At 48.0% G+C, this 26,053-nt stretch overlaps 2 protein-coding genes across 2 annotated transcripts in view; one reads left to right on the forward strand and one right to left on the reverse strand.

The window, feature by feature from the left end:
- The window catches only part of TMCO3 (transmembrane and coiled-coil domains 3), a 56,043-nt gene extending 54,943 nt beyond the window's left edge, over window positions 1-1,100 (forward strand). The window contains exon 14 of the mRNA XM_032151420.2: window positions 303-1,100. Coding sequence (XP_032007311.1) covers window positions 303-416 — 114 coding nt within the window. The 3' untranslated portion in view covers window positions 417-1,100. The remainder of the gene's footprint in view (window positions 1-302) is intronic.
- Window positions 1,101-4,823: 3,723 nt separating this feature from the next.
- Window positions 4,824-17,859, reverse strand: LOC131383375 (uncharacterized). Its single transcript, XM_058438176.1, has 4 exons — window positions 17,590-17,859; window positions 13,620-13,690; window positions 7,667-7,838; window positions 4,824-5,436 (listed from the first exon to the last, which is right to left on the reverse strand). Exons 1-4 carry the CDS (start codon window positions 17,857-17,859, stop codon window positions 5,335-5,337), a joined length of 615 nt encoding a protein of 204 aa, XP_058294159.1. The 3' UTR covers window positions 4,824-5,334.
- Window positions 17,860-26,053: the final 8,194 nt, after the last annotated feature.

The raw sequence follows: 26,053 nt of genomic DNA on the forward strand, positions 1-26,053 counted from the left end.
AGGCTAAAGCTGTTACCCTGTGGCCCATCAGGACTAACCATGCATCATTGATCTTGAAATCACAGTCCCTCCCACGTCCCAGTGTCCTCAACTTCTGGCTGTACTTCGATGTGCTTTAAAGAGATAGTAGTGAATTTATGATGTGCAGGTGTCCCTCCCAGCACTTGGCGTGACTGCGCTCAGCCTCAGGACTCTAGCTTTGCCGCGTCCCTCCCAGCTCAGTGAGACCAGCCCTGTGCTTTCCTGTTGCAGGTGCTAGTCCTGACAGTCTCTGTGACTCGCTCTGCACTTTGCTGTTGCAGGTGTATCTCCTTATACTGAGTGTGACCACACTCAGCCTCTTGCTCGCCCCGGTGCTGTGGAGAGCTGCAATCACGAGGTGTGTGCCCAGACCAGAGAGACGGTCCAGCCTCTGACGGCACGGAGGTGATGGACCGTGGAAGGAAGGCGTCTGTGGGGAGTGAGTGCTTAGATGGCCGGCAGCTGCTCCTTCTGGGAAGCTCGCACCTTGGCAACAGAACAGCTCTCTAGCAAAGCGTCAGTGCAGTCGTGTTATCCCGGCTTTTACAGAATATTCTTGTCCTATTTTAGAATTTTCCAGAGTAGTTTATTTGCAGTCCATTGATTATGTGCAGTAGACCCAGGACACTGCGTTTTACCAATCGCCTTGAATGTGGTGCCTGGACGTGCCTTTTTTTTTCCCTGAAATTATTATTAATTTTCTATTGTGAGTTCATCAGTTCATAGTTTTTTTTGTAAAGAAGCAAAATTAAAAGGCTTTTAACAATGTACAACTTCAGAATTATAATCTGTTGGTCAAATATTTGTTATTAAACATTTCTGTAATATGAAGTTGTAATCCTGGCCATGAGCTTGGAAGCTTACTTTTGATTCTTAAAGCCTATGTTTTCTAAAGTGAGGCAAATATGGATGTCTATTTGCCTTTTATTGTAACTTTTAAATGAAATAATTTCATGTCAATTTCTATTAGATATATCACTTAAAATATTTGGTTTTAGATCACAAGAATATGTATTCTTTAATAAAGATAATTTATGATCAGGGTATAATTGAAATTTATTAAAATCTGTTTTTATTAATTTTTTGTATTGAGTTTATCTTTACACAAAATTTCAGCCAATTTTTTTTTTACTAAGATGATTTCTATATTAACATGCTATTCTCCAAGACACCAAATTAATGCAGTGTTAATTGATAAGTTCTAACTTTTGATATTTAAACGTCTGTTCGGTGATTATGTGCCCCATTTTAGAAAACTGCACAGGTGAGGATCTGAGCCTCACAAGGACTTCCCTAAGGGACATTGTGCTCATCTGTTTTGTGCTGCTGTAATAGAATGCCTGAAACTGGGTCATTTACAAAGAACACAAACTTATCTCTCGAAATTCTGGAGGCTGGGGACAACAAGATGGAGGTGCTGGCAGGTCAGGCCTGCTCTCTGCTTCCAGGATGGCGCCTGGAATGCTGGGTCCTCCAGAAGGAGGAAGGCTGGGTGCTAACGTAGTGGAAGAGCAGGAGAGCCAACCACTCCCCAGGCCCCTTTGTGTGGCAGCACTGATTCACGAGGGCAGATTCCTCCTGACCTAAACACTTCCCTGCAGGCCTCACCTCCCAACGCTTGCACTGTGCATCGAGGGGACAGAAGCATTTGAACCGTAGCAGGTACCATATTAGGCTTTTTCAGCTGCATGAATTTTTTTAATTGACAGATAAAATTCAACATATTTATTGTGTACAACATAGCAAGTACTTTAAGCCAGGGTTTTCCTATAAGTGTCAGCTTTAAGAGCCTAACAATTTGACCAAAATACTTGAGATAGAGAAGGTAAAAATGGCAGGTGTAATTATGTATTGCACACATAAATTATGGATTGCAGTAGTATAAATTAAAACATTTTGAAGTAAGTTGTATCTAGTCTGAAGCAGATTAACGGAGAAATGATACAAACATGTTTATTTTTAGAAAATAGCATTGGTTTTTCATTTCTAAATGATCCCAAATGGTCTAGTGCTGTTTTCTCCTCCACTCGTGGTGATATATGAGATGTTGCCAGGTGCATGTGAAGCACCTGGGTGTGGCCTGTCTGCCTGAGGCTGACTTGCTCATCGCTGTGTCCCTGTGCCGCTTTGCCACGCCTGTGACACTCCATCTTCCCGTGCACTCGCCTTCTCCCCATCCAGGCATTCAGGATACGGTGGAGTCTCTGCAACAGGATGACTTTTTTTTTTGTCTCCAACACCTGTGACCACCTGGGGCTTTTTAATTTTGTTAAACTGAAGGAAACCTACTTGATGAGAGAGTAACATCAAATTCCCCCCAAAACACGAAATTAGCCTCTGTCTGCAAGATGAAATAAGAAGTGCCCTGAATGACAAGAGAAAGCATGCTAGGGTCTCTGCCTAACTGAGCACTCAGGCAAGACCCTAACTGCCCAGGAATGGTGTCCTGAAAGCCCCAGCTGGGCCCACCTGCCCCACTCCAGCCACAGGACCTGGCTCTGTGAACCCGTCACTCCCGTTTTCACCCCCACCTCTCTGCTAGTGACTTCCTCATCTGTGACCTGCCCGTTTGTCCCATGCTGACCCAGCAGAACCCTTTCTTGACCTCATGACTCCTCTTTCATCCAGACCTTCCAGAAAGCTGCACCCTCCCCATCCTATCCCCATCATGTCTGCCGATCGACACAAGCACCTAGTAGCCACATTGCCCCCACCCTGCTCTCAGCATTTCCCCAGTGTGTAGCATGTCACTAGAAAGAAGTGGGAGGACGGGCTTATGGTGAGTCTTGTGGGGACGTGTTTGCTGGAGGCTAAACAGCTTGGTCATGACATCTTCATCTTAAATTTGAAAATTGTCATCGGGTTAGGGTGAAATCCTACCAGATCAACATCTGAGACCAGGCTTATAGAACTAGGCTTCCAACTTGGATGCTTGAGGCTGGAGGGGGTGTTGGCGGCCTCGATAACAACCTGAACAACAGCTGACAGTAGGGAGTGCCTGGGCCATGTGTCCCCGGAGCACGGACCTGGGTGGTCCAGTCTCCTGTCTCGAGCTCCAGCCATGAGCTTACACGGCCTTTGCGCTCCCCCCAAAACCAGCCATTCTCAACCAGCGAGGCCTCTATGTCTGCAAGGCCAGTTTTATTTCTTCTTTGATATTTCTGCTTCTGTGTCCTTTCCCCGCTGCCCAAAAGCTGCCTCCCATCTGCCCATGCAGACCTGTATCACCCAACAACACCCAGCTCAACTCGGACAACACCCAGCTCAACTCAGACAACACCCAGCTCAACTCGGACAGGCCCTGGGAAAGTAAGAGCTTGCGGGGAGACCCACGGACCCACACGGCAGGACTACAAGGCTAGACCATAAACATGGGTCAATTGAATATTTATAAACAGGATACTTAAAAGTTCTTGGGATACTGAGCAATGAAAGAAATTGTACTATTTAAAAATTCTATTTCATATGAAAATATAAAATTTCAGCATATCAGAAAGCATCATCAACAAATTTGAAAGCCAAACAAAACTGGGAAAAATATTTGGATAAAAAATCCTAACACTGGTGCATAATACATAATAGGCAGTTCTTATGTATTTTTTGAATGAATGAAATTTACAATACTTTTATTAATGTCATGGGAACTTATAAAAACTGCATGGAGATATTTTAAAGAAAAAATTTTGAAATCCGTTTTGGTTTTCTTTATAATTCCTTCAGTTCAGCCCATTCCTGTAACCACGTGCTCATCCCCACAGGACTGGGCAGTGCCCACCCTTGGTGCCCTGCAGTGCACTGCAAGGACATGGCCATGGCCTGGAGCCGCGTCCCTGAGTTCCTGGTGGGCCACATACGTCTCCCTGTTCCCCCCTGCTGCCTTCTCCTCTCCTGGCTTCCCCGCCCCATATTTCCCTGATGATATGGTTTGGCTGTGTCCCCACCCAAATCTCATTTTGAACTGTAATCGTCAGGGGTTGATGGAAGGAGGTGATTGGATCATGGGGGCAGATGTCCCCCAGGCTATTCTCATGATAGTGAGTTCTCACAAGGTCTGACGGTTTTGAAAGGGGCAGTTTGTTCTAGTGCTCTCACTTCTCCCTCCTGCTGCCTTGTGAATAAGGATGTGTCTGCTTCTCCTTCTGCCATGATTGTAAGTTTCCTGAGGTCTCCCCAGCCATGGAGAACTGTGAGTCAATTAAACCTGTTTCCTTTATAAATTACCCAGTCTTGGGGAGGTTCTTCATAGCAGCATGAGAACAGACGAACACGCCTGAGTCCCCGAGTCTGTGACGCTCCTCATTCTTCAGCATGGCCCGTGTCCAGGACAGGGCGCTCCTCCAGTGCAGAGCTCACACCATGACTGTGGTGTCCTTCAAATAACACTGCTGCCGCCAGCTTCCCAGGGACTCTTCTCCTGTGTGATTCCAGTGCCTCGCCTATGTCCCTGCTAATCTTCTGGAGTTTAGGGGTCTGTCCGAAGCCCACCCTACCCGAGTCCTTTCATCCTGGGTGCCTTCACCTCTGTCCAGGACTCTGGGGTTGCAGCCACACATGTTCATGTCACCGTGAGGCCCGGCCCTCCAGGGCCTGAGATGTACAGATGCTATCCCCCTGGGGACCCAGCGTTTCCCCTTCCTCCCTGTCTGCCTTTTGCTCAATCTCTCAGCACCCTCAGGAAGCCCTTTCACAGCTCATCAGGGAAGCCTCTGGGCTCCTCCCACCTCCAGCAAGTCACCTGGAATCTCTCAGGCTGGCCATGGAAAGCTGCACCCACTGCCAGGGGACTGGACAGAGAGGCTGGTCTCATTTTCCAATCCCTTCCAGAAGGAAGGAGGGTACTTCTCCTGAGAGCAGCGAGGGGTTTGTGTCCTGTGACCTCTGCCTTCCCTCGCCCCGGGGAGGGTGATGGGGCGTCTTTTTGGCTTTGGTTTAAGCAGCTAAAGAGATGGAGAGTCCGAAGGATTGAGGGGTCGGCCGAGGGTGGGGCTTCTCAGTGAGGGGTGGGTCCTCTGGGTGTCATGAGGGCTTGGGGAGAGGACCCTGACCCACTGCCAGGGAGCTGTGCCAGAGGTTCCCATGGGACATGGAAGGGGAACTGACATCTGTTTCTGCACTGGGATGTGGACACCTGGCCCCACACCACCTAGGTTCCCCCACAGGGGCCTGAAGACTGGAGGTTCTCTCCAGAATGTTCTAGTTTGATTCTGAGAGCAGGAGAGACACCCATAAAAATGATTGAGGTTAAATTTCTGGCCAGGTAGATGGGAACTCACAGCAAAAATTTAATTAAGGAGAATAAACAATTGTGCCATGTCATGCATCCAAGTCCAGCAGCGCAAATCCACACCCGCTACTCACTGAGCTTCCCCTGGGCCGGAATGCTCCCCTCACATTTGCAAGACCAAAGCCTCCTTCCTGTAGAAAAGAAAACAAAAGTAAAATAAAAAAGAACAAAGCCATCGGGCTTGGGTTTCCTCTTTCCAATCAATCGGTTGGTCATCGTTAACACTTTGGTTTTTTTGTTGTTGTTTGTTCGTTTTTTTGAGATGGAGTCTTGCTCAGTCGCCCAGGCTGGAATGCTGTGGCGTGATCTCGGTTCACTGCAACCTCCACCTCCCAGGATCAAGCGATTCTCCTGCCTCAGCCTCCCAAGTAGCTGGGATTACAGGCAACCACCGTCATGCCCGGCTACTTTTTGTATTTTTGTAGAGATGGGGTTTCACCATGTTGGCCAGGCAGGTCTTGAACTCCTGACCTCAGCTGATCTGCCCGCCTTGGCCTCCCAAGGTGCTGGGATTACAGGCATGAGCCACCGTGCCTGGCATCGTCAACGCTTTGAAAAGGCGTGATGAAATCGGGCCACCTGTGATTTTTACCAGTGGTGCATGAAGAAGTGAACCCCTGAGCATGAGCTGGGCAAAAGTGAGTGGTGAAAACACACTGTGAACAGCTAGGGCTTTTCAGGAAAGAAGAGGAGACTAACTGGGCTTCCTAAAATCATCAAGAATTTGGGCAGTACATCAGATTATTAGAAGTTAAAATTTATTTTCACCTATAATCCAGGGGGTTGGGACAGAGAGGTGTGGCTTCCTCCCAGAACAGTGACTTTACTTCATGAACTTCCACAAGGCAAGGGGCTGCAGGACTTTCCTCCAGACGCTCTGGGTGAGCCAAGACAGGAGACCTGACATCAGCTCACCTTGGGGAATGACACCCCTGGAGACAACCCACCCTCTCATAGAACTTCCAGGGAGCATTTTAGCATCTTAACTCTTCCATATGAATGAACAAGACTTGCTGTTCCCCAGGCTTATGCCTGAAGTCCTGGTGCTTTTGGAGGCTCAGGCAGATGTATCGCTTGAGCCCAGGAGTTTGAGACCAGGCTGCGCAACATGATGAGACCTTGTTTCTACGAAAAATACAAAAATTAGGTGGGTGTGGTGGTGCTCAAGTAGTCTCAGCTACTCAGGAGGTGGGAGGATGGCTTGAGCCTGGGAAATCGAGGCTACAGTCAGCCATCATCATGCCACTGCACTCCAACCTGGGCAACAGAGTGAGACCTGTCTCAAAAAAAAATGTGTATATATATAATGGATATATATATGGATATGAATGAACAGCCTCCACCTAGGGGCTTTCCTACAGGTAAGACCAAAGCAGAAGAATGAAAACAGAGAATTCAGGAAGCAGAAAAAAATGTCATGGAAAATGTTTTAAAAACCTATCATTAGGCTGGGCGCAGTGACTCACGCCTAGCACATTGGGAGGCTAAGGAGGGCAGATTGCCTGAGCTCAGGAGTTCAAGACCAGCCTGGGCCACATGGTGAAACCCTGTCTCTACTAAAACTACAAAAAAAAAAAAAAAAAAATCCAGGTGTGTGGCCAGGCATGGTGGCACATAACCGTAGTCCCAGATACTCGGGAGGCTGAGGCATGAGAATCGGTTGAACCTGGGAGACAGAGGTTGCAGTGAGCGAGATCATGCCACTGCACTCCAGTCTGGGTGGCAAAGCGAGAGTCTGTCTCCAAGAAAAAAGAACAATAAATAAATAAAATTAAAACTTACCATTAATACACTGTCAGGGATGTATGAAAAGATAGTACATCCATAAAATAAGAACAGAATATCACGAAAAATAATCAAGAAAAAATCTCTTTGAAATGAAAAAAAAAAAAAGAGAGATTACCAAAATAAAAACACTCAGGAGAGATGGAAGAGACGGTGGAACCTAGGAGCTTGGCCAATGCTCCTGAGACCTGGGGACTTTCCCAGGTTGCTTCTGGCAGCTCTGTCCCTGGTGTCTTTGGTTCTTTTTCTGGACCCTCTTTTGGCTGGATGATGGACTGCCTGGTTTGATCCTCTAATTTTCTTACATTTTCCCTGCCATTTTCCATTTCTTTGTCTCAGTCATATGGGCACCACAGATACCTACACAGTAAATGAAAAAAGTCCCTCACAAACCACATCATCACAAAATTTCAGAACATTGAATAAAGTTCTAAATAGCTTTCAGAAAGAAACTAAATCAGCTCTCAGGCAAAGGGACAGAGATAAAAAAGCCTTGGGCTTCTCAACAACACGAAAGCAGTAGAGTGAAGCTGTTGAGATTCCCAAGGAAAATGAATTCCACCTAGGATCCGATACCTGGAGAATGAGCGGTGAAGAGCATAATAAAGATGTCTTCAGAGTCACGAGCCCCTCCTCTGGAAGCTGCTGTAGAAAATGTTTCAAAACCAAGGAAGATGGCTTGGGGTCCAGCACACAGAGCACCACCCTGAGGGGATTCCAAGCAGAATCTGGGACAAGAGCTGCCCATCTGGGGAGAGAGCAGCTGGTCAGCTTGGAGGAGGCTGAGGAAGGCAGCTCTCCAGGAAACAAACCACTGGTCCTCTACCTACACAGGTGTGTGTGTGTGCAGGTGTGTGTGCACAGGTATGTGTAGGTGTGTACAGGTGTGTGTACAGGTGTGTAGGTGTGTGCAGGTGTGCATGGGTGGACGTGTGTGCACAGGTGAGTGTGTGCAGTTGTGTGTAGGTGTGCATGTACAGGTGGGCATGTTAGCACAGGCGTATGAGATGTGTGTGTGTGCAGATTTGTGTAGGGGTGTATGTGTAGGTGCACATGCATAGATGTTTGCATGTGTGGGTATGTGCAGGTGTGTGTGCACAGGTGTGTCCAGGTATGTGTGTGTGCAAGTGTAATGTCCCTCATGTGGGTGGGGTGTGCATGGGTGTGTGTGCACAGGTGTGTGTAGATGTGGGGGGTGTGTGTAGGTGTGTATGCATGTATGTAGGTGTGTGTCCAGGGGTAATGTCCCCGTGTGTGGGTGTGGATGTGTAGATGTGTATGTAGTGTGTGCAGTTGTGTGTAGGTGTGTGTGTGCACAAGCATGTACACATGTGCATTTACCTGGAGAGGGTCCACAGCTTTCATCAGATTTACTACAGGACCAGAAAGCTCAAGAAGAAGTCTCATGAAAGGTTCTCCAATAGCTTTTTGAGGCATTATTCCCAGCCCAGCCGTAACATTTGTGTAAGGGAACGACAGGGCCCAGGCTTCTGCCAGGGTATTAGAAGCAGAGCCCTAGTCAGGCATTTGCCTGTGAACTTAAAGTGACCACACCCTGTTCCCCTATATATTTATAGTACTAGCTGCCGTGCTCTCTCTCTCTCTCTCTCTCTCTGCTTAACTCTTCACTTCTGCCTGGTGGGACCCAGGGATGGAAGACAGCCCTCCTGACTCATGGGCCCCTCCCTACGCAGGATCTGTGAGTGAGTCTTTGTAGGTGTATGTATGCAGATGCACACGTGTAGGTGTGTGTGTGCAGGTGTGTGTGCAGCTGTGCATGTGTGGGGGCCGGGTTGAATTTGCATCTTCCGCTAGAAGAACTAGGGGTTACCCAGGCTGTTTCCCTGGTTCCCAGTGGGCGGGGGGAACATAAGAGTGGGCTCCAGCCCTAGGGCAGTGGTCAGGCTGGCGAATCCTGGACATGGGTCAGACACGAGCCTCAGGGCATCTGCCACTGCAAGCAAGTTTCCCATGTGAGGGACCCCAGGCACACAATGGACAACCAGGCATTAGGCCATCCATCAGGTAAGAGAAGCATCCCACAGAAGGCGCATGGTAAACATCACATCTGGCCCCTGCATTTCTCCAGAGGGCAGGGTTGCCAACCACTCTGGTACTGGAACCCCAGTTTAGCAGGGAGCTCCCAAAACAACTTGGCATAAAGAACAATCTGAAAGCATGCAGCCTCAGGGAGAGCAGGCCCTCACCCACTTCTTAGTCCCTCAGTGTGTGAAACAGTGACAGAGCATTCTGAAGAGATCCCTTAGGCCACGTGTTGTTCCCATGGTGTCAACACGTTTAGGAGGACTTGGCGCTACGTGGCACAGCCTGCATCAGCTAGCAGAGAGGCTCTCAGATTTGAGAGGACATAAGAATCATCATGAGAGGGCTTCTCAAAACCCAGTTGCTGGGCAAACCCCAGAGGTCTGGGGCAGGCCTGAGAATGTGCATTTCCAACAAATATTCAGGCATTGCTGTTGCTGCTGGCCCGGGACCCTGTCATGAGGAGCACGGATCTGCACAGTTGTCCTTCATTACATGTTTGCTCATTGACTGAATGAGTGAATCCAGGCAGTGAGAATAATGGCACTCAGAGGAGGGGCCCAAGGAACAGAGTTGGGAGTGGTTGCTATGCTGTGATCCCTTGAAGGATGGTTTAGAGGCTTCTTTCTCAAACAGCAACCTGTCAGTGGAGAGCAAATTCAATTTGGAAGATGATGACTGCCATTAGAAAGGGAAGTGGAACAGAATAGAGGGTGAGGGTGCACCATCTCATGAAGCTTTTGCTTCCATTTTACACCTACTTCTCACTCGTGTGTGTGTGTGTGTGCTGATGATGCAAAAAGTAGCTTCTCACTGAGGCAGTCAAGAAAGTCTGAAGCCACCAGGTGTAATGTCACTGAGGAAAGAGGGCCCAAATGGCAGGGGCAGGAAACAGGCTGCCTGGCATGGTCAATGACCAGAGGGCTGTGAAATGAAGTCCTGAGAACCCAGGGCTGGGGGTGCTCTCGAGGTTGGGGATGGGGCTGTGGCTCTCTTTCCGTGGGTGTGTAACTGGAATCTTTCCTTTCACAATCTAACTAGATTATTCCATGATCTATGAATAAGATGAAGTGTGGCCCAGAGAAACAGACCCAAGAACTAGAGGCAAGGGGAGGTATGAGGGGCTGTAAGGAAATAATTGAAAAGGGATACATGTAGCTGTTGTCTATGTGAAGGATTACAAAAAAAGGGTGTCACTGGCAGGTGCGGTGGCTCACGCCTGTAATCCCAGCACTTTGGGAGGCCGAGGCGGGCAGATCACGAGGTCAGGAGATTGAGACCATCCTGGCTAACATGGTGAAAACCCATCTCTACTAAAAATACAAAAAATTAGCCGGGCGTGGTGGCACCGCCTGTAGTCACAGCTACTCGGGAGCCTGAGGCAGGAGAATCGCTTGAACTTGGGAGGCAGAGGTTGCAGTGAGTCGAGATTGCGGCAGTGCACTCCAGCCTGGGAGACAGAGCGAGACTCTGTCTCAAAAAAAAAAAAAAAAGAGGGTGGGGTGAAGGGGGGCATCACTATTTCAAATTTAAAGGTTGATGAAGGGGGTGATTGCATCACTGCAGTGTCTCTGCTGCTTCAGTGGTCTGGGGTGAGATATCCCTACGAGCCAATGTGTCCATAAGCCGATGTGTCCAAGCAGGTGTCACCTGCACCCTGTGGGAAAAGAGCACATTTCTGGGGGGCTTTCTCTCTAAGCCCACGCTCGCTTCGGGTGTCAGTGTCGGCTTGCGCCCCCTGAGCACACGCAGGTCTGGACGGGGTCACGGGTCTGGATGAGGTGGCAGGTCTGGACAGGGTCGCGGGTCTGGACGGGGTTGTGCAGGTTTTGAGATGGGCATTTCCTCCCCCAGCATCTCTGTGTTCTTGGCAGCCCCAGCTCCAGGACAAACCTAGTTTCCTGTGTTCCTGGTGTTTGTTTTACAAAAGCCTAAGCAGCAGGAACATTTGCAGTCTCTGCTGAGAGGGTGAAAGGGGAGGCAGGCATGCAATGTAGGCAGAAGCTGGGAGGGGCTGGACAAAGCTTCTCAGACTTCAGAGTTGGGACCGGAGGGCAAGAGGAGGGCCCAGCAGCCAGGACGTGGTAGCCTCACAGAGGGCAGGGGCCCAGGACACTGGCCACTGCTGCCACATCCCGGGCACAGGGAGACAGCCCAAGTACAGACAGACGGGTCCCACGGGCCTGTGGGTGGGCGGCGTACAGAAAGTGAGCCCTGCTGCAGAAGCCAAAGGGCACTTCCTACCCAGCGGAACTGCGGCCGAGACCCCGCTGCTCACCAAGGTGAGGCCTTGTGAGTCGGTCCTGGACGCCGGGGCTGACTAGCATGACAGTTTGCCAGGGAGGAAATGGTGGCCGTGGAGGTCCAGTTGTTCACTCAAGGCTGCTCAACAGGACAGTGACATTCACAGAGAGAGCCCTGTAATAGGGCAGCCCGCCTTTCACACACTGAAAGCTGACTTCAGAGGCTGTTTTCTTCACTGTATTGATGGACAGCTTTGAGTTGGTGTTGGTCATGGCCATCTTCCCTCAACACTTTAATTGAAATGTGAAGTTACAGAATAAGAGGTCAAAGGCACCCTGGGGACTGCATAGGCACATCATCCATCAGTAGGGCTCTGGGCCGGGGTTCACATCCTGAAAACCTGCGTTCAGGAGTCTGTTTCTCACTTGAGGGGACTTTGGTGTCTCCAGAGATGTTCACTGCGCTTTGTTCTCAGAAGGGCTGCTCTGAGTCTCATGAGGGGAGTGAAGGGTCAAGGCATGTGAATGGCAGTGAGAGCCCCCTACATGGACAGGGCCTTCTGTCCACAGAGTGGCAGAGAAGAGTTTGTTCCTGGAAGGGCTCCACCCCTGGAGCTGCAAGGCTGAGGCCCAGGCGCGCTACAGTGACAAGCTTCATCATGGCTCCCTCTGCTCAGGTTGTCACTGGCTCATGGTCACACGACCAGGAAGGACTGTCCAGCACCCACCACGTAGCGCCCACTTCACGTCCCTCCTATCCTGCCCTCGGTTCCAGAGGCTTAGTTGCAAACCACAGAATCCCCCCCAGCAGGTGGAAGCAGATTGAGATTTACTCAGGGATAAAGACCGATGGTCTCCCCATCTGGGCTGAGAGCCGGTGGACGTCACCACCAGGGATGATGTGGCAGGAGAGGTGCCCAAGCATGAGCAACACTGGCACTGGGCCCCAGGAGCTCCTCTGCAGTCCGCACAATGTCCAAAGGCTTTCCGGGAGGCCCAGGCCACTCGCGTGTAGCTGCACCTCTTGTTGGCCAATTCTGCCCCCAAGCTTCATGCAGGTAAAGCAGTGTGTGGAACCCAGGTCGCAGGTGAAGGCCCAGCTGTGAGGGCCTCTGGCAAGTGGTGATCATACTGCCTGGGCTTTGTGGTGCAGAGGGGATCCGAGGACAGGCAGACTGGGTTTGGATTGATTCGATATGCCAACCTGCCTGGAACTGTTAGAAGAAAAGCTTTGGACTTCGTTCTACATTCTAAACAAGGTGGATGAGGGGGAAACATCCAGGGCCCCAGTGTGGCGTTATGCAGAATCCATGTGGTGCGGTTCTACTCTGTTTGTGGTGAGAGCATGTGTGTGTTTGCAGAGGGGTTGTAGGGCTGCCCTGCCTCCCTGCCCTAGCAGACCCCAGGACAAGTAATCTGGGGAGTGGTCCCAGAAACACGGCCAGTGAGGCTGGAGAGGGCCCTGGTGTGGCATAGGTTCTTTGGGTGTGGGAGCTGAACCTCTTCCCCTCCCGGCAGTCCTGGTGCCAGGCTCCACAAGGCAAAGATGCTCCGCATGCCTGTGGGTGGTCCCGCAATGAGCTCTGGCTGCCAGATGCACCTCCCTTCCAAGGGCTCTGCTGCCTCCCAGTGGCTCACTTTGTTTGTGGCACTGCAAACAGAATCCTGTTAAAAAGCATAGTTAGAAGGTGGCACCTCTGTCCTCACTCTTGAAAGCCAGCGGGTGGACCAGTCTCCACCTTGAAATCCCAGTCACTGCGCTCGAAATTAACAAGTTGTCCAGTGACCTGCTTCTGGGATTGCCACGCTGAGAGGTCGCGTTGTCTTTAAGCAAATACAAGAAAGCAAGTCTCAAGGAAAGCAGGTTTTGTTTCTAGAACATCGGAGGGACTCAAGCATGTACCACATTAGGCTTTTTAAACCCGCATTCTACCCAGGGCTAGATCAGTGAAGAAGGGCTTTGAATACTGAGGAAGCTCTCAGCTCCTCATTAGTCACTGAGATGACATTGCTACTGTGGGAAGTCTGGGCCTTATCTCACTGCGTCCATCCCTGGCCAGTTACACCCCACACCCACACTGCAAGCAGGGGCTTTAAACTGTAAATCTGTCAATGTCATTCCCTGCGATGACATAGGGGCCAACCATGGGTGGTGTGAGCAACAAAATGCACAATGGCCGTGCTGATTGCAAACTGTAGAATAAAGTAAATGCATGCAAGTTCACGCTGCTGTCATCACTGACCGTGTCAACACGCAAACGGGGAAGAGGGACCAACTGCTCTTCCCTGCAGGAGAACCTCGATGGATAAATGCCTGAGGAAAGGGGGAAACAGAAAATCACCACCAGGCAAAGTCCACGGAACTGATTGCTGCCGACAAGACCCCCATGGAAGCCAAAATCAGAGAAGTTCCAGGAGAATCAGGATTTGGTCTCCCAGTGTCTCCAGGACGATTATCCACTACAGAGGAAGGACAGCGATTTGACCAGGAGACTCAGCAGACACCACCTGGACCTGTAGGTGGACACATCAGCTCAGGAGCCACTGAGAGACAGCCTTACCTCCACTGGATGCTTGCCAAATGGGCTGGACTTCATACAGTCCTGAGAACACGAGACAGCAAAATCCATGCCCAGGCCCCAGGACAAGGATGGTTAGGGCTGACATAGGGTCTGGCTATGTCACCCAGGCTGGAGTGCAGTGGCACAATCATGACTCACTGCAGTCTCCAACTCCTGGGCTCAAGCGATCCTCCCCACTCAAGTAGCTGGGACCACAGGCGCACACCACCACACCCAGGTAATTTGATTTTATTTTTTGTAGAGATGAGACCTCATTGTGTTGCCCAGGCTGGTCTTGAACTCCTGGGCTCAAGCGATCCTCCTGCCTTGCCCTCCCAAAATTGTGGCATTACAGGCACGGGCCACGGTGTCACACTAGGTGCTGGGTTTAATATCTGTGTCATGGCCATGCCAGACATGGATATGAGGGAAGCCGGGGAGGATTATGTGGGAACTGTGGATACTATTTCTGCAACTTTTTAGTAAGTCTCAAATTCATTTAAAACAAAAAGTTAAAAACAACAACAACAAAGAGCCATCCACTTGCCCCAAACTCTTCCTCAGCTCCCACTCACTCTGAAGATAAATCAAACTCTTCCTCAGCTCCCGCTCACTCTGAAGATAAATTTCAGAGTCCTCTATCAGACTTAAAGAACTTCTCACCAATTCCCTCCGGTCCACACGACCCCAGCTGTCTCTCACCACTCATCCCTGAGATCTTAAATCCACAACACTTTCTTGGATCAACTTTCCTGACAACAACATTGCGAGGTCTCTCTCTGTGGCATTTTTGTAGCTCCTAACACCTCCTCCGCAGCACTTATCATGTCTGCAGTTAACTCACAGCCTGAGAGACCCACCCCTCAGATCATTCGCAAAGACCCACAAGTGATCCCCTCAGCCCCTTCCCTCAGCCCCACAGACCCTTTCCATAGACTGAGAGACACTTCCCACAGACCCCTCCCACAGATCCACAGACCTGAAGCAGTCCCCTCAGACCCACAGACCCTTCCCACAGACTCATAGACCTTCCCCTCAGACCCATAACCTCCCCGCCCCACAGACCTTTCCCACAGACCCACAGACCATCCCCTACCTTCAGACCCTCCCCTCAGACCTGCAGACCCTCCCCAACCCACGGACACTTCCTATAGATCCACAGACCCTCCCCTCCCTTCAAACCCTCCGCTCCCTTCAGATGCCCCCCTCAAACTATCCTCAGACCCTCCCTTCATACCCACAGACCCTTCTGTCAGACCCTCCTCTTAGACCCACAGACCATCCCATCAGTCCTCAGACTCCTCTTAGACCCACAGACCATCCCATCAGTCCTCAGACCCTCCTCTCACACCCTCAGACCCTTCCTTCAGACCCACAAACCCTCCTGTCAAACCGAGACACTACCCTCAGACCCACAGGCAATCCCCTAAGACCCTCAGACCTTCCTCTCAGACCCAGAGACCCTGCTGTCAGATCCACAGACCATCCTTTCAGACCCTTACCTCGGACCCACAGACCATCTTCTCAGACCCTCCTCTCAGATCCTCAAAACCTCCCCTCACACCCTCAGATCCTCCCCTGAGACCCAAGGACCTTTGCCTCAGACCCTCACCTGAGATGCACAGACCCTCCCTTTGGTGACACTCAGAACTCTTTTTCATACCTTAGACCCTCCTACAGACCCAAATAGATTCTCCTCAGACCTCCTACACACCGAGTCTCTCTCAGACCATCTTTAGACCCCCCATATCCCCTCCCTAGACCTCAGACTTCTTCAGACCCACAGACCTCCCTTAGACCCACAGACCTCACTCCTTAGACCCCCCTCAGACTCTCTGAGACCCACAGACCTCCTCAGAAATGAGACCTTCTTCTCAGACCTTCTTAACCAAATCTACAGACCTCAGCACCCCTCAGACCTTTCTCAACCTCAGACCTCCCTCAGACCAGGAGACCCACCTATGAGACCCAACCATCCTCCCACCCGACCAACAGACCCTCCCCTCAGACCCTTTTCTCAGACCCTCCTGTCAGACACAGAGACCCTCTGACTCTTTCCTCAGACCCTCTGACCCTCCCCTCAGACCCTCAGACCATCTTCTCAGACCTTCAGACCCTCCCCTCAGACCTTCAGACCCTCTAGTCATACCCTCAGACCCTTCCTTCAGACCCACAGATTCTCCCCCTAAACCCATGGACTATCTCCTCAGACCCTCAGACCCTCCTCTCAGACCCGCAGACCCTTCCCTCAGACCCAGAGATCCTCCTCTGACTCTCCCCTCATACTCTCAACTCTCTTCTCAGACCCAAACGCCCTCCTCTCTGACCTTCAGACTCTTCTCAGACTGTCACACCCTCCCCTCAGACCCCCCACCGAGATACAAAGACCCATCAGACCCTCAGAACCCCCCTGAGATACACAGACACTCCCCTCAGAACCTGAGACCCTCCCTTCAGACCCTCAGAACCTCTTTTCAGACCCTGAGCCCCTCCCCTCAGACCCTCTTCTCAGACTCTCAGACCCTCCCTGCAGACCCAGAGCCCCTTCCCCTCTGACCCTTTCCCCAGATCCTCAGACCCTGCTCTCAGACTCTCCCCTCATACCCTCAGACTTTCCCCTCAGAACCTCGACCCTCCTCTCAGACCCAAACACCCTCCTGTCTGACCCTCAGACTCTCTTCTCAAGGCCCTCAGACCCTCCCCTCAGACCCTCAGACGCCCCCCCAAAATAACACAGACCCTCCCATCAGACCCTCAGAACCCCCCGAGATACACACACCCTCCCCTCAGACCCTCCCCTCATACCATCAGAACCTCTTCTCAGACCACGAGACCTTCTCCTCCGGCCTTCAGACCCTCCCCTCAGACCCAGAAACCCTCCCCTCAGACCCTCAGAACCTCTTCTCAGAGGATGAGACCCCTCCCTCAGGCCTTCAGACCCTCGCTTCAGACCCAGAGACCCTCCTGTCAGACCCTCAGACCCTCCCCTCAGACCCTCTACTCATATCCTCAGACTCTCCCTTCCGACCCACAGATTCTCCCCTCGAACCACGGACCCTCCCCTTAGACCCTCCCCTCAGACCCTCAGACCCTTCCTTCACACCCTCCTCTCAGAGTCTCAGACCTTCCCCTCAGAGCTGCCTATCAAATCCACAGACCCCCCTCTCAGACTCAGAGACCCTCCCCTCAGACCCTCAGATGCTCCTCTCAGACCCACAGACCCTCCTCTCCAACCCTCGGACCCTCAGACCCTCAGCTCAGACCCTCAGAGCCTCCGCTCACACCCTCAGACTCTCCCCTCAGACCCTCAATCTTCCTCTCAGACCCAAAGACCTTCCCTCTCGGACTCTCTTCTCAGACCCTCAGACCCTGAGACCCTTCCCTCAGACCCTCCCAAGAGACCCACAGACCCTCCCCTCAGATGCTCCCCTCAGACCCTCGGACGCTCCTCTCAGACCCACAGACCCTCCCCTCAGACCCAGAGACCCTCCTCTCAGACCCTCCAACCCTTCCCTCAGATCCTCAGACCCTCTTCTCAGACCCTCAATCTGTCCTCTCAGACCCTCCTCTCAGACGCACAGACCCTCAGACCCTCCCCTCAGACCCACAGACCGTCGCCTCATACTTTCCCCTCAGACCCTCATACTCTTACGTGGGCAGAGCTTCTGCCAGTGTAGATCACGGTGCCGTCTTCCCGCACAGCACTGCTGTCATCCTGGTCTTCCGAGGGCGTCTTTCTGTCCGTGTGGGTTTCCGGCAGGGTCCTCACCCCTTCCGGTGCGCGCTGCTCAGCCCTTCGCGGCTCAGGCCTGACTGAAAGTACCCGTGGTCCCTGAGCCTCGTGTGCGCTTGTCAGCAGAGCCTGTTTTGTCCACAGTCTGTCTGGTCTGAGCTGGCGTGGACATTTCCTGTCTATGTGCATCGCAGAGACCTGCAGGGCCCTGGCGCTCAGAGGCCAGCATCAGGTTCTAGGTCTGGGGCCGGGGCAGGCGACGGCGGGGATCCGAGCCACAGCCACAGCCCTGCCTGATGTAGGTAATTCACCCTTTTAATAATCAGAAGATGGAAAGAAGAAAAAGGTGCAGGCCAGAGGGAACCCGAATTCCCTGTTGAGTGCGACTTTCTTTTCTTTTTCTTTTTCTTTTTTTTTTGAGACGGAGTCTCGCTCTGTCGCCCAGGCTGGAGTGCAGTGGCGCGATCTCGGCTCACTGCAAGCTCCGCTTCCCAGGTTCAAGCGATTCTCCTGCCTCAGCCTCCCAAGTAGCTGGGACTACAGGCGCCCGCCACCACGCCCGGCTAATTTTTTGTATTTTTAGTAGAGACGGGGCTTTCACCGTGTTAGCCACGATGGTCTCGATCTTCTGACCTCGTGATCCACCCGCCTCGGCCTCCCAAAGTGCTGGGATTACAGGCGTGAGCCACCACGCCTGGCTGCGACTTTCTTTCTTTTTGAGGCCTGGTTTCTGGTCAGTGTCCTGAGGGCATTATGCCATGCCAGGCCCTTCTGAATTGCCTGGGCCCAGCCTGGTGTTGCCACGGTCCCCACCCCACTCTGCAGCCCTCTCTGATCCTGACCCAGTTTTCTTGCCCACCCCTGAGGCCCAAACACTGTGATTTGAGCTCAGACAAGGTGAGTCTCAGGTTTTGAGTGAGAATGTTTCTTTTAAACATTGGTTTGATAATTTTCTATAAAAGGCTGAACCCTGAATTTTCTTTTTCAGCCTGTACCAAAATGTCAAGTGGTCTCCTCCAGCCGTGCCTATCACCCGCCTGTGTCTCCCTGTGAAATATGGTCTGGTTCCATCATGGATTTATTTTCCTACCTCCCAGTAGGACAGATCTCAGCTCTTTAGGCCAACAACCCCCGACAGCAACTCGGGCACCTCCTGCCCTCACCTTTGGAGCCCTGTCTACTGATGGCTCACCTGGAGCCTGGCTTGGGGTGACCTCTGTGCCAGGGTGTGCGGTCATTTCCCTGGATTCTTGTTAGAGTCCTCATCTGCCCAAGGAGATGATGACCCTGAGCTACTAAGAACAGGCTTCCTTCATGTCAGGACACAGAGACAAACATGCGTGCCACGTAAGGGAAGGGAAGATGGTAAAGAGAAATTGGTGAACAAATGCCGCGGCCAGGCAGGCAGTGTGAATGAGCTGAGTGTGGCATCAGAAGGGTGGGAACTTGGTGCCGCTCAGCCTTGGCAGGCAGCTGCTAAGTAGGAATGCACAAACACTGGCCAGATCGTCTGATTTTTAAAAAGAAGCCAGAAATATGGACTTCTGTATAAAATTTTGTGATTTTTAAATGTTGGCAATATTCTTTGCTTTTTTTCTTTTTAATCCTGAGTAGGGTAAACCACCAGTTTCCAACTTCTGTACTAAAACATGTTCTCTAGATTTTTTATTTATTTATTTTTTTTGAGACGAGTCTTGCTCTGTCGCCCAGGCTAGAGTGCAGTGGCGCGATCTCGGCTCACTGCAAGCTCCGCCTCCTGGGTCGACGCCATTCTCCTGCCTCAGCCTCCGGAGTAGCTGGGACTACAGGCGCCCACCAAGACACCCGGCTAATTTTTTGTATTTTTAGTAGAGACGGGGTTTCACCGTGTTATCCAGGATGGTCTCGATCTCCTGACCTCGTGATCCGCCCGCCTCGGCCTCCCAAAGTGCTGGGATTACAGGCGTGAGCCACTGTGCCCGGCCCCATGTTCTCTAGATTTTTAAAACTAAGATTTTGTTTTATATATTTATATGGAAATACAGAAAAGTGCCAGAAAAAGTGCCTATAATTTTCACTATTAACAAAATTATATAAAGTAAGAAGTAAAAGTAGCTCTAAGATCCCCTTCACTTCTCCGGTTTGCTGAGGTGTGATAGAGGAGGGGCCACACAGGCGAAGGTCAACATGTGGAGGTCAGGTGAGCCCTGGAAGTGGGCAGGATTTGGAAGGACTGACAATGAGAAGAGCCTGCCCTCACGTAGGAAGACAGGGTTGATTCTTATCTTCGTTTCAGTGGCAGCTGCACTCTTGCAGGCATGGTCCAGTTCTGTCTCTTGGTTTATGTGTCCACTGAACATAACAAATCCTAGTGTAACCACAGCCCTACCCAAGAACATGATGAGACACAGCTCCCTAAGTTTTCCCCCCGAAAGTAACCAAAGAACTACTCTGACTTTGACACTTGTTACCCTTTCTAGCTTGTCTCTTTTCATATATATATATATATATATATATGTATATATATATATAAAATGCATACATGAGTTTTGTCTTTTTGTTTTTAAACTTTATAAGAATGATATGATATTATATGTGGGCGTTAGGGATATTTTACTTCATTCATTCTCACTTGTTATCCTATTGTGGGAATACTCCTCACTTTATCTGGTGTCCTATAGTTGAACATTGAGCTGCCTTCCACTTTTTTGTTAGCGTAAACATTGATGCTGAGCATGATCCCTTGGACAGGTCCTGAATGTGAAATTGTTGGGTAGCAGGGTGTGCAAATATTCAACCTAATAGGATTGTGCCAAATTATTTTCAAAAGTGGCTGTATCAGCTCACACTCCTACTGGCCATGTGTAAGAGATGTAATTGGCCCACAGCCTTTCCAGTATTTGCTATTGTCAGACTTCTTAAAGTTTGCCTGTCATATGGGCATAAAATGATTTCTGACTGTGGTCTTGATCTGTATCTCCCTAATAATTAATGAGACCAAGAATCTTTGCATGTGTATATATATTGGCCCATCGACAACACTGACTCTTCTGAGCCATGAACAACATATACCTTTATGTATTTAGTTCTTCTTTCAGTTGTATTTTATAGTATTGTGTTGTACACATTTTTCATTAGAGTTGTTCCTTGTATTTCATATTTTGTTCTATTGTTAACTCGGATATTGGTTTGATTTCTTTTGGATTGGTTTCTTACTTTTCATTGCTGTATTGTATACGTATAGAAAGGTGCAAATATCACAAGTTTACAGCTTGATGAATTTTCACTGGACTCACCTACTTAACCTAGACCCAGATCAATGAAACACAGCTTCCCCAGCACCCCAAGACCCGCTGTGTTCTCTTCCATTTATTTCCACTCCTACTCCCTCCTTCCAACCAGCAGCCTCTGTCCCAACTAGATTCATTTTGCTTGTTTGGTACTTTATAATCATGGATCCACACAAAATGTAGTCTTTTGTGTCTTGCTACTCTTGCTCAAAACAGTATTTATGAGGAACTTTACCCCATTACTGCCTGTAGTTGTGGACAGTTCATTCCATTGTGTGACTCTATCAGAATTTGTCCTGTTGTCAGGGAGCATTGGGACAGGTCCCATTACACACAGTGCTGCCTATAGACACTCTAGAATATGTCTTTTGATAGACAAATGCATTGATTTCTCTTGGATATATTCCTGGGAGTGGAATTGCTGGACCATGGAGTAGTTGTATGTTTGACTTCATTGGGGAATGTAAGTCAGTTTTTCAAAAGAATTTTAACATTGAACACTCCCACCACCAATATATGACAGTTCCACTTGTGTCACGTTCTTTGCCAACACTTGATGTTGTCAATCCCTTACCTTTTAGCCATTCAGATGGTACGAAATGGTATTTGCCTATGCTTTTAATTTGCATTTTCTGATTACTAAAGAGGCTGAGAACATTTTCACATGTTTCTTGGCCATTTGGATTTCTTCTTTACTATAGCTCAAGTCTTTTTGACAATCTTATAACTGAGTTATTTTTCTTTTATTTATTAACTTGTAGTTGTTCTTAATTGTTATGGATATTTCTTTGTTAGATATTAGTGTTGTAAATATTTCCCTAGTCTATGAATATTTTTTAAACTTGCTTTTGATGAGCAAGAGTTTTAAATCTTGAAAAAGTCCAAGTTATACACTTATTCTTTTATACTTGGTGCTATTTTTGCTCTATTTAAAAAATTCTTGCCTATCCCAAGGTCCTGTTTTCTTCAAAATATCTAATTTTAGCTTTCATAACGCTAAAATTAATGTAATGTCATACAGTTTAATTTGGGGATTTGGTGTGAGGTAGAGATCAAAGTTCATTTTTTTTTCCATATGAGATCCAGCTGATCCAGCACCATTTATTGAAAAGACTTTTCTTTTCCCGTTAATGGTATTGATGCCTTTGTTGAAAATAAAGTAAATATAATATGTGAGTCTATTTGGGGATTTTCTATTCTGTGTCATTGGTCTCTTTAGCTATATTTATTTATCCGTATGCCATCACTACACTCTCTTAATGTGGCATTGAAATCTGGTAGTACAAATCCTTCAACATTATTGTTCTTCAAGATTGTCTTGGAATTACTAGGTCTGTTGGTATTCTATATAAAATTTCAAGTTGGGTTGTCACTGGAAAATCCCAAACTACTTGTTGATTAAACAACACACTTGTAGATAAGACATGGCCTGAGTAGAAATTTCAAGAGAAATTTAAAAATCTTTCTTTGACCTAGATGAAAAGGAAAATACAACTTATCAAAATTTGTGGGGTGCAGCAAAAGCAGTGCTTAAAGGAGAACTATGGCATTGACTGCTTATATTAGAAAAGAAGAAATATCTAAAATCAATGGTCTAAGCCACCACTTTAGTGCACTAGAAAAATATGAGTAAATTAAATTCAATGTAAGCAGAAGAAAAGAAATCATAAGAATTAGAGCAGAAACCAATGAAATGAAAACAGAAAAACAATAGCGAAAAGCAATAAAACTGAAAGATAGTTTTTTGAAAAGATTAATAAAATCTATAAACTTCTAGCCAGGCTAAGGAAAAAACAGAGAAGACAGAAATTGCTAATACCCAAAATGAAAGAGGGGCCATTAGACCTCATATAGAACTCATGGACATTAAAGAGGCAATAAAGGCATATGATGAACAACTCTGTGCCTGCAAATTTGGTATCCTAGATGAAATGGACCAGTTCCTTGGAAGACACAATCTGCCAAAACTCACACAAAAATAGACAATTTGAATAGACCTAAATCTATTAAAGAAATTGAATCAATAATGAATAACAGAAAGCACCAGGCTGCAGATAGGTTCAGTAGTAAATTTTACTAAACATTTAAGGAATAAATTATACAACTTCTCTACAATCTTGTCCAGAAGATAAAAGCAGAGGAATATGTTTTAATTTATTCTGTGAGGCCAGCATTAACATAATACCAAAACTAGACAAAGACATTACAAGAAAATAAAAGTACAGACTCGTCTCTCTTATGAACATAAATGCAACAGTCTTCAATAAAATACTAGCAAATCAGACTGGGTGTGGTGGCTCGAGCCTGTAATCCCAGCATTTTGGGAGGCCGAGACGGGTGGATCACCTGAGGTCAGGAGTTTGAGACCAGCCTGGCCAATGTGGTGAAACCCCATTTCTACTAAAAATACAAAAATTAGCCAGGCATGGTGGTGGGTGTCTGTAATCCCAGCTACTGGGGAGAGTGAGGCAGGAAAATCACTTGAACCGGGAGGCAGATGTTGCAGTGAGCCAAGATTGCACCATTGCACTCTGGCCTGGGAGACAAGAGTGAAACACTGTCTCAAAAACAAAACAAAACAAACAAAAATACAAAAAAAAACCCTAGCAAATCAAATCCAGCAATGTATAAAAATAATTATACACCATGAACAAGTGGAATTTATAACCATGACCAAGTGGTATCTATCCAGGTCTGCAAGATTGGTTCAACATTTAAAAATCAATTAGTGCTATCATATTACATTAGGAGAAAAATCACATGATCATATCAATAGATGTAGAAAAAGCACCTGACAAAATCCAACAATTATTTACGATTAAAAAAAAAAACTCAGTAAACTAAGAATAGAGGGGAACTTCTTCACTTGATAAAGATATCTACAGAAAACCTACAGCTAACATCATACATCATATTTAGAAACTAGATCTTTCCTGCTGAGATCAGGATCAAGGCAAGGATGTTCCTTCTCACCAATCCTTTTCAACACTGTACTAGAAGTTCTAGCAAGCACAAGAAGACAAAATGAAATAAAATGTATACAGATTGGGAAGGAGAAAACAAAGCTTTCTTAGTTACCAGACTGCCTGGTTGTGTATGTAGAAAATCTAAAAGAATTGTCAAAAACTCCTGAAACTAATAAGCAATTATAGCAAGATTGTAGGATATAACAAAAATAAATTGCGTTTCTATATGCCAGTAAAAAACAAGTGGAACTTCAAATTTAAAACGCACTACTATCTACAGTAATACTAAAAAAGAATGAAGTACTTAGGTTTAAATCTAACAAAATACATACAACATCTATATGAGGAAAAACACAAAACTCTGGTGAAAGAACTCAAAGAAAAGCTAAATAAATAAGAGACATCCCATGTTCATGGATAGAAAGACTTAATATTGTCAGAATGTCAGTTCTTCCCAATTTCATCTCTAGTATAGATTGAATGCAATCAATCTATAAACTCAACAGTAAGAAAATGAACAATTTGATTAAGAAATGGGCAACTGGGGCTGGGTGCGGTGGCTCACGCCTATAATCCCAGCACTTTGGGAGGCCAAGGTGGGTCGATCACAAGGTCAAGAGATTGAGACCATCCTGGCCAACATGGTGAAACCCCATCTCTACTAAAAATACAAAAATTAGCTGGGTGTGGTGGCGCATGCCTGTAGTCCCAGCTACTTGGGAGGCTGAGGCAGAAGAATCGCTTGAATCCGAGAGGTGGAGGTTGCAGTAAGCCAAGATCCTGCCACTGCACTCCAGCCTGGTGACAGAGTGAGACTCCATCTCAAAAAAAAAAAAAAAAAAGAAAGAAATGGGCAAACTGGCATGGTGGCTCATGCCTGTAATCTCAGCACTTTGGGAGGCCGAGGCAGGCAGATCACTTGAGGTTGGGAGTTTGAGACCAGCCTGGACTGGTAAAACTCCATCTCTACTGAAAATTCAAAAATTAGCTGGGTGTGGTGGCATGCACCTATGCTCAGGAGGCTGAGGCAGGAGAATCACTTGAACTTAGGAGGCAGAGTTTGCAGTGAGCTGAGATTGTGCCACTGCACTCCAGCCTGGGCAACAGAGCAAGACTCCATCTTGAAAAAAAAAAAAAAAGAAAGAAATGGGCAAAATACCTGAACAGACACCTCACCAAAGAAGCTATACAGATGGCAAAGATGATGAGCATATGAAAAGATGCTTCATATCATATGTCATCAGGGAAGTACTAATTAAAACAGCAATGAGATACCACCACACACCTATTAGACTGGCAAACAACCAAATTGCCGACGCCACCAAACGTTGGTAATGATGTGAATCAGCAGGAACTGTCATGCATTGCCGGTGAGAATATAAAATAGTATAACCACTTTGGAAGACAGTTTGGAGTTTCTGACAAAACTAACAGCTGGGCACGGTGGCTCACGCCTGTAATCCCAGCACTTTGGGAGGCCAAGGCAGGCGGATCACCTGAGGTCAGGAGTTCGAGACCAGCCTGACCCACATGGAGAAACCCCGTCTCTACTAAAATACAAAAAAATTAGCCAGGCATGGTGGCGCATGCCTGTAATCCCAGCTACTTGGGAGGCTGAGGTCAGAGAATTGCTTGAACCCAGGAGGCAGAGGTTGTGGTGAGCCAAGATCGCGCCATTGCATTCCAGCCCGGGCAATGAGTGAAACTCTGTCTCAAAAAATAAAAAAATTAAAAAATAAACAAAACTAAACATACACTTACCATGTGATCCAGCAATTGTGCTCCTTGGTATTTACCAAAATGAGTCAAAAACTTATGTCCACACAAAATTCTACACGTGGGTGTTTATAGCAGTTTTATTTATAATCGCCAAAAGTTGGAAGCAACCAAGATGTCCTTCAATAAGTGAGTGGATAAACAAACTGTGATACATCCAGATAATGGAATATTATTCAGTACTAAAAAGAAATGAGCTATCGGGCAATGAAAACACATGGAGAAACTTTAAGTGCATATTACTAAGTAAAAGAAGCCAATCTGCTGGGGGCAGTGGCTCATGTCTGTAATCCTAGCACTTTGGGAGGCCAAGGTAAGTGGATCACCTGAGGTCAGGAGTTTGAGACCAGCCTGGCCTACATGGCGAAACCC

Source organism: Hylobates moloch, unplaced genomic scaffold (assembly GCF_009828535.3).
Source record: "Hylobates moloch isolate HMO894 unplaced genomic scaffold, HMol_V3 SCAFFOLD_4, whole genome shotgun sequence".
Lineage (NCBI taxonomy): Eukaryota > Metazoa > Chordata > Mammalia > Primates > Hylobatidae > Hylobates > Hylobates moloch.

Bases quoted from the DNA above. Each gene is read 5' to 3' on its own strand.
- LOC131383375 (XM_058438176.1), bottom strand. From the start codon at position 17,859: ATGCACATAGACAGGAAATGTCCACGCCAGCTCAGACCAGACAGACTG. The intron at 13,691-17,589 runs GTAAGAGTATGA...CCCTTTCCTCAG, and splicing joins CTGGCAGAAGCTCTGCCCAC to GCATTTATCCATCGAGGTTC. The intron at 7,839-13,619 runs GTCAGTGATGAC...CTCTCTCCCCAG, and splicing joins CCCGTTTGCGTGTTGACACG to ATGGGCAGCTCTTGTCCCAG.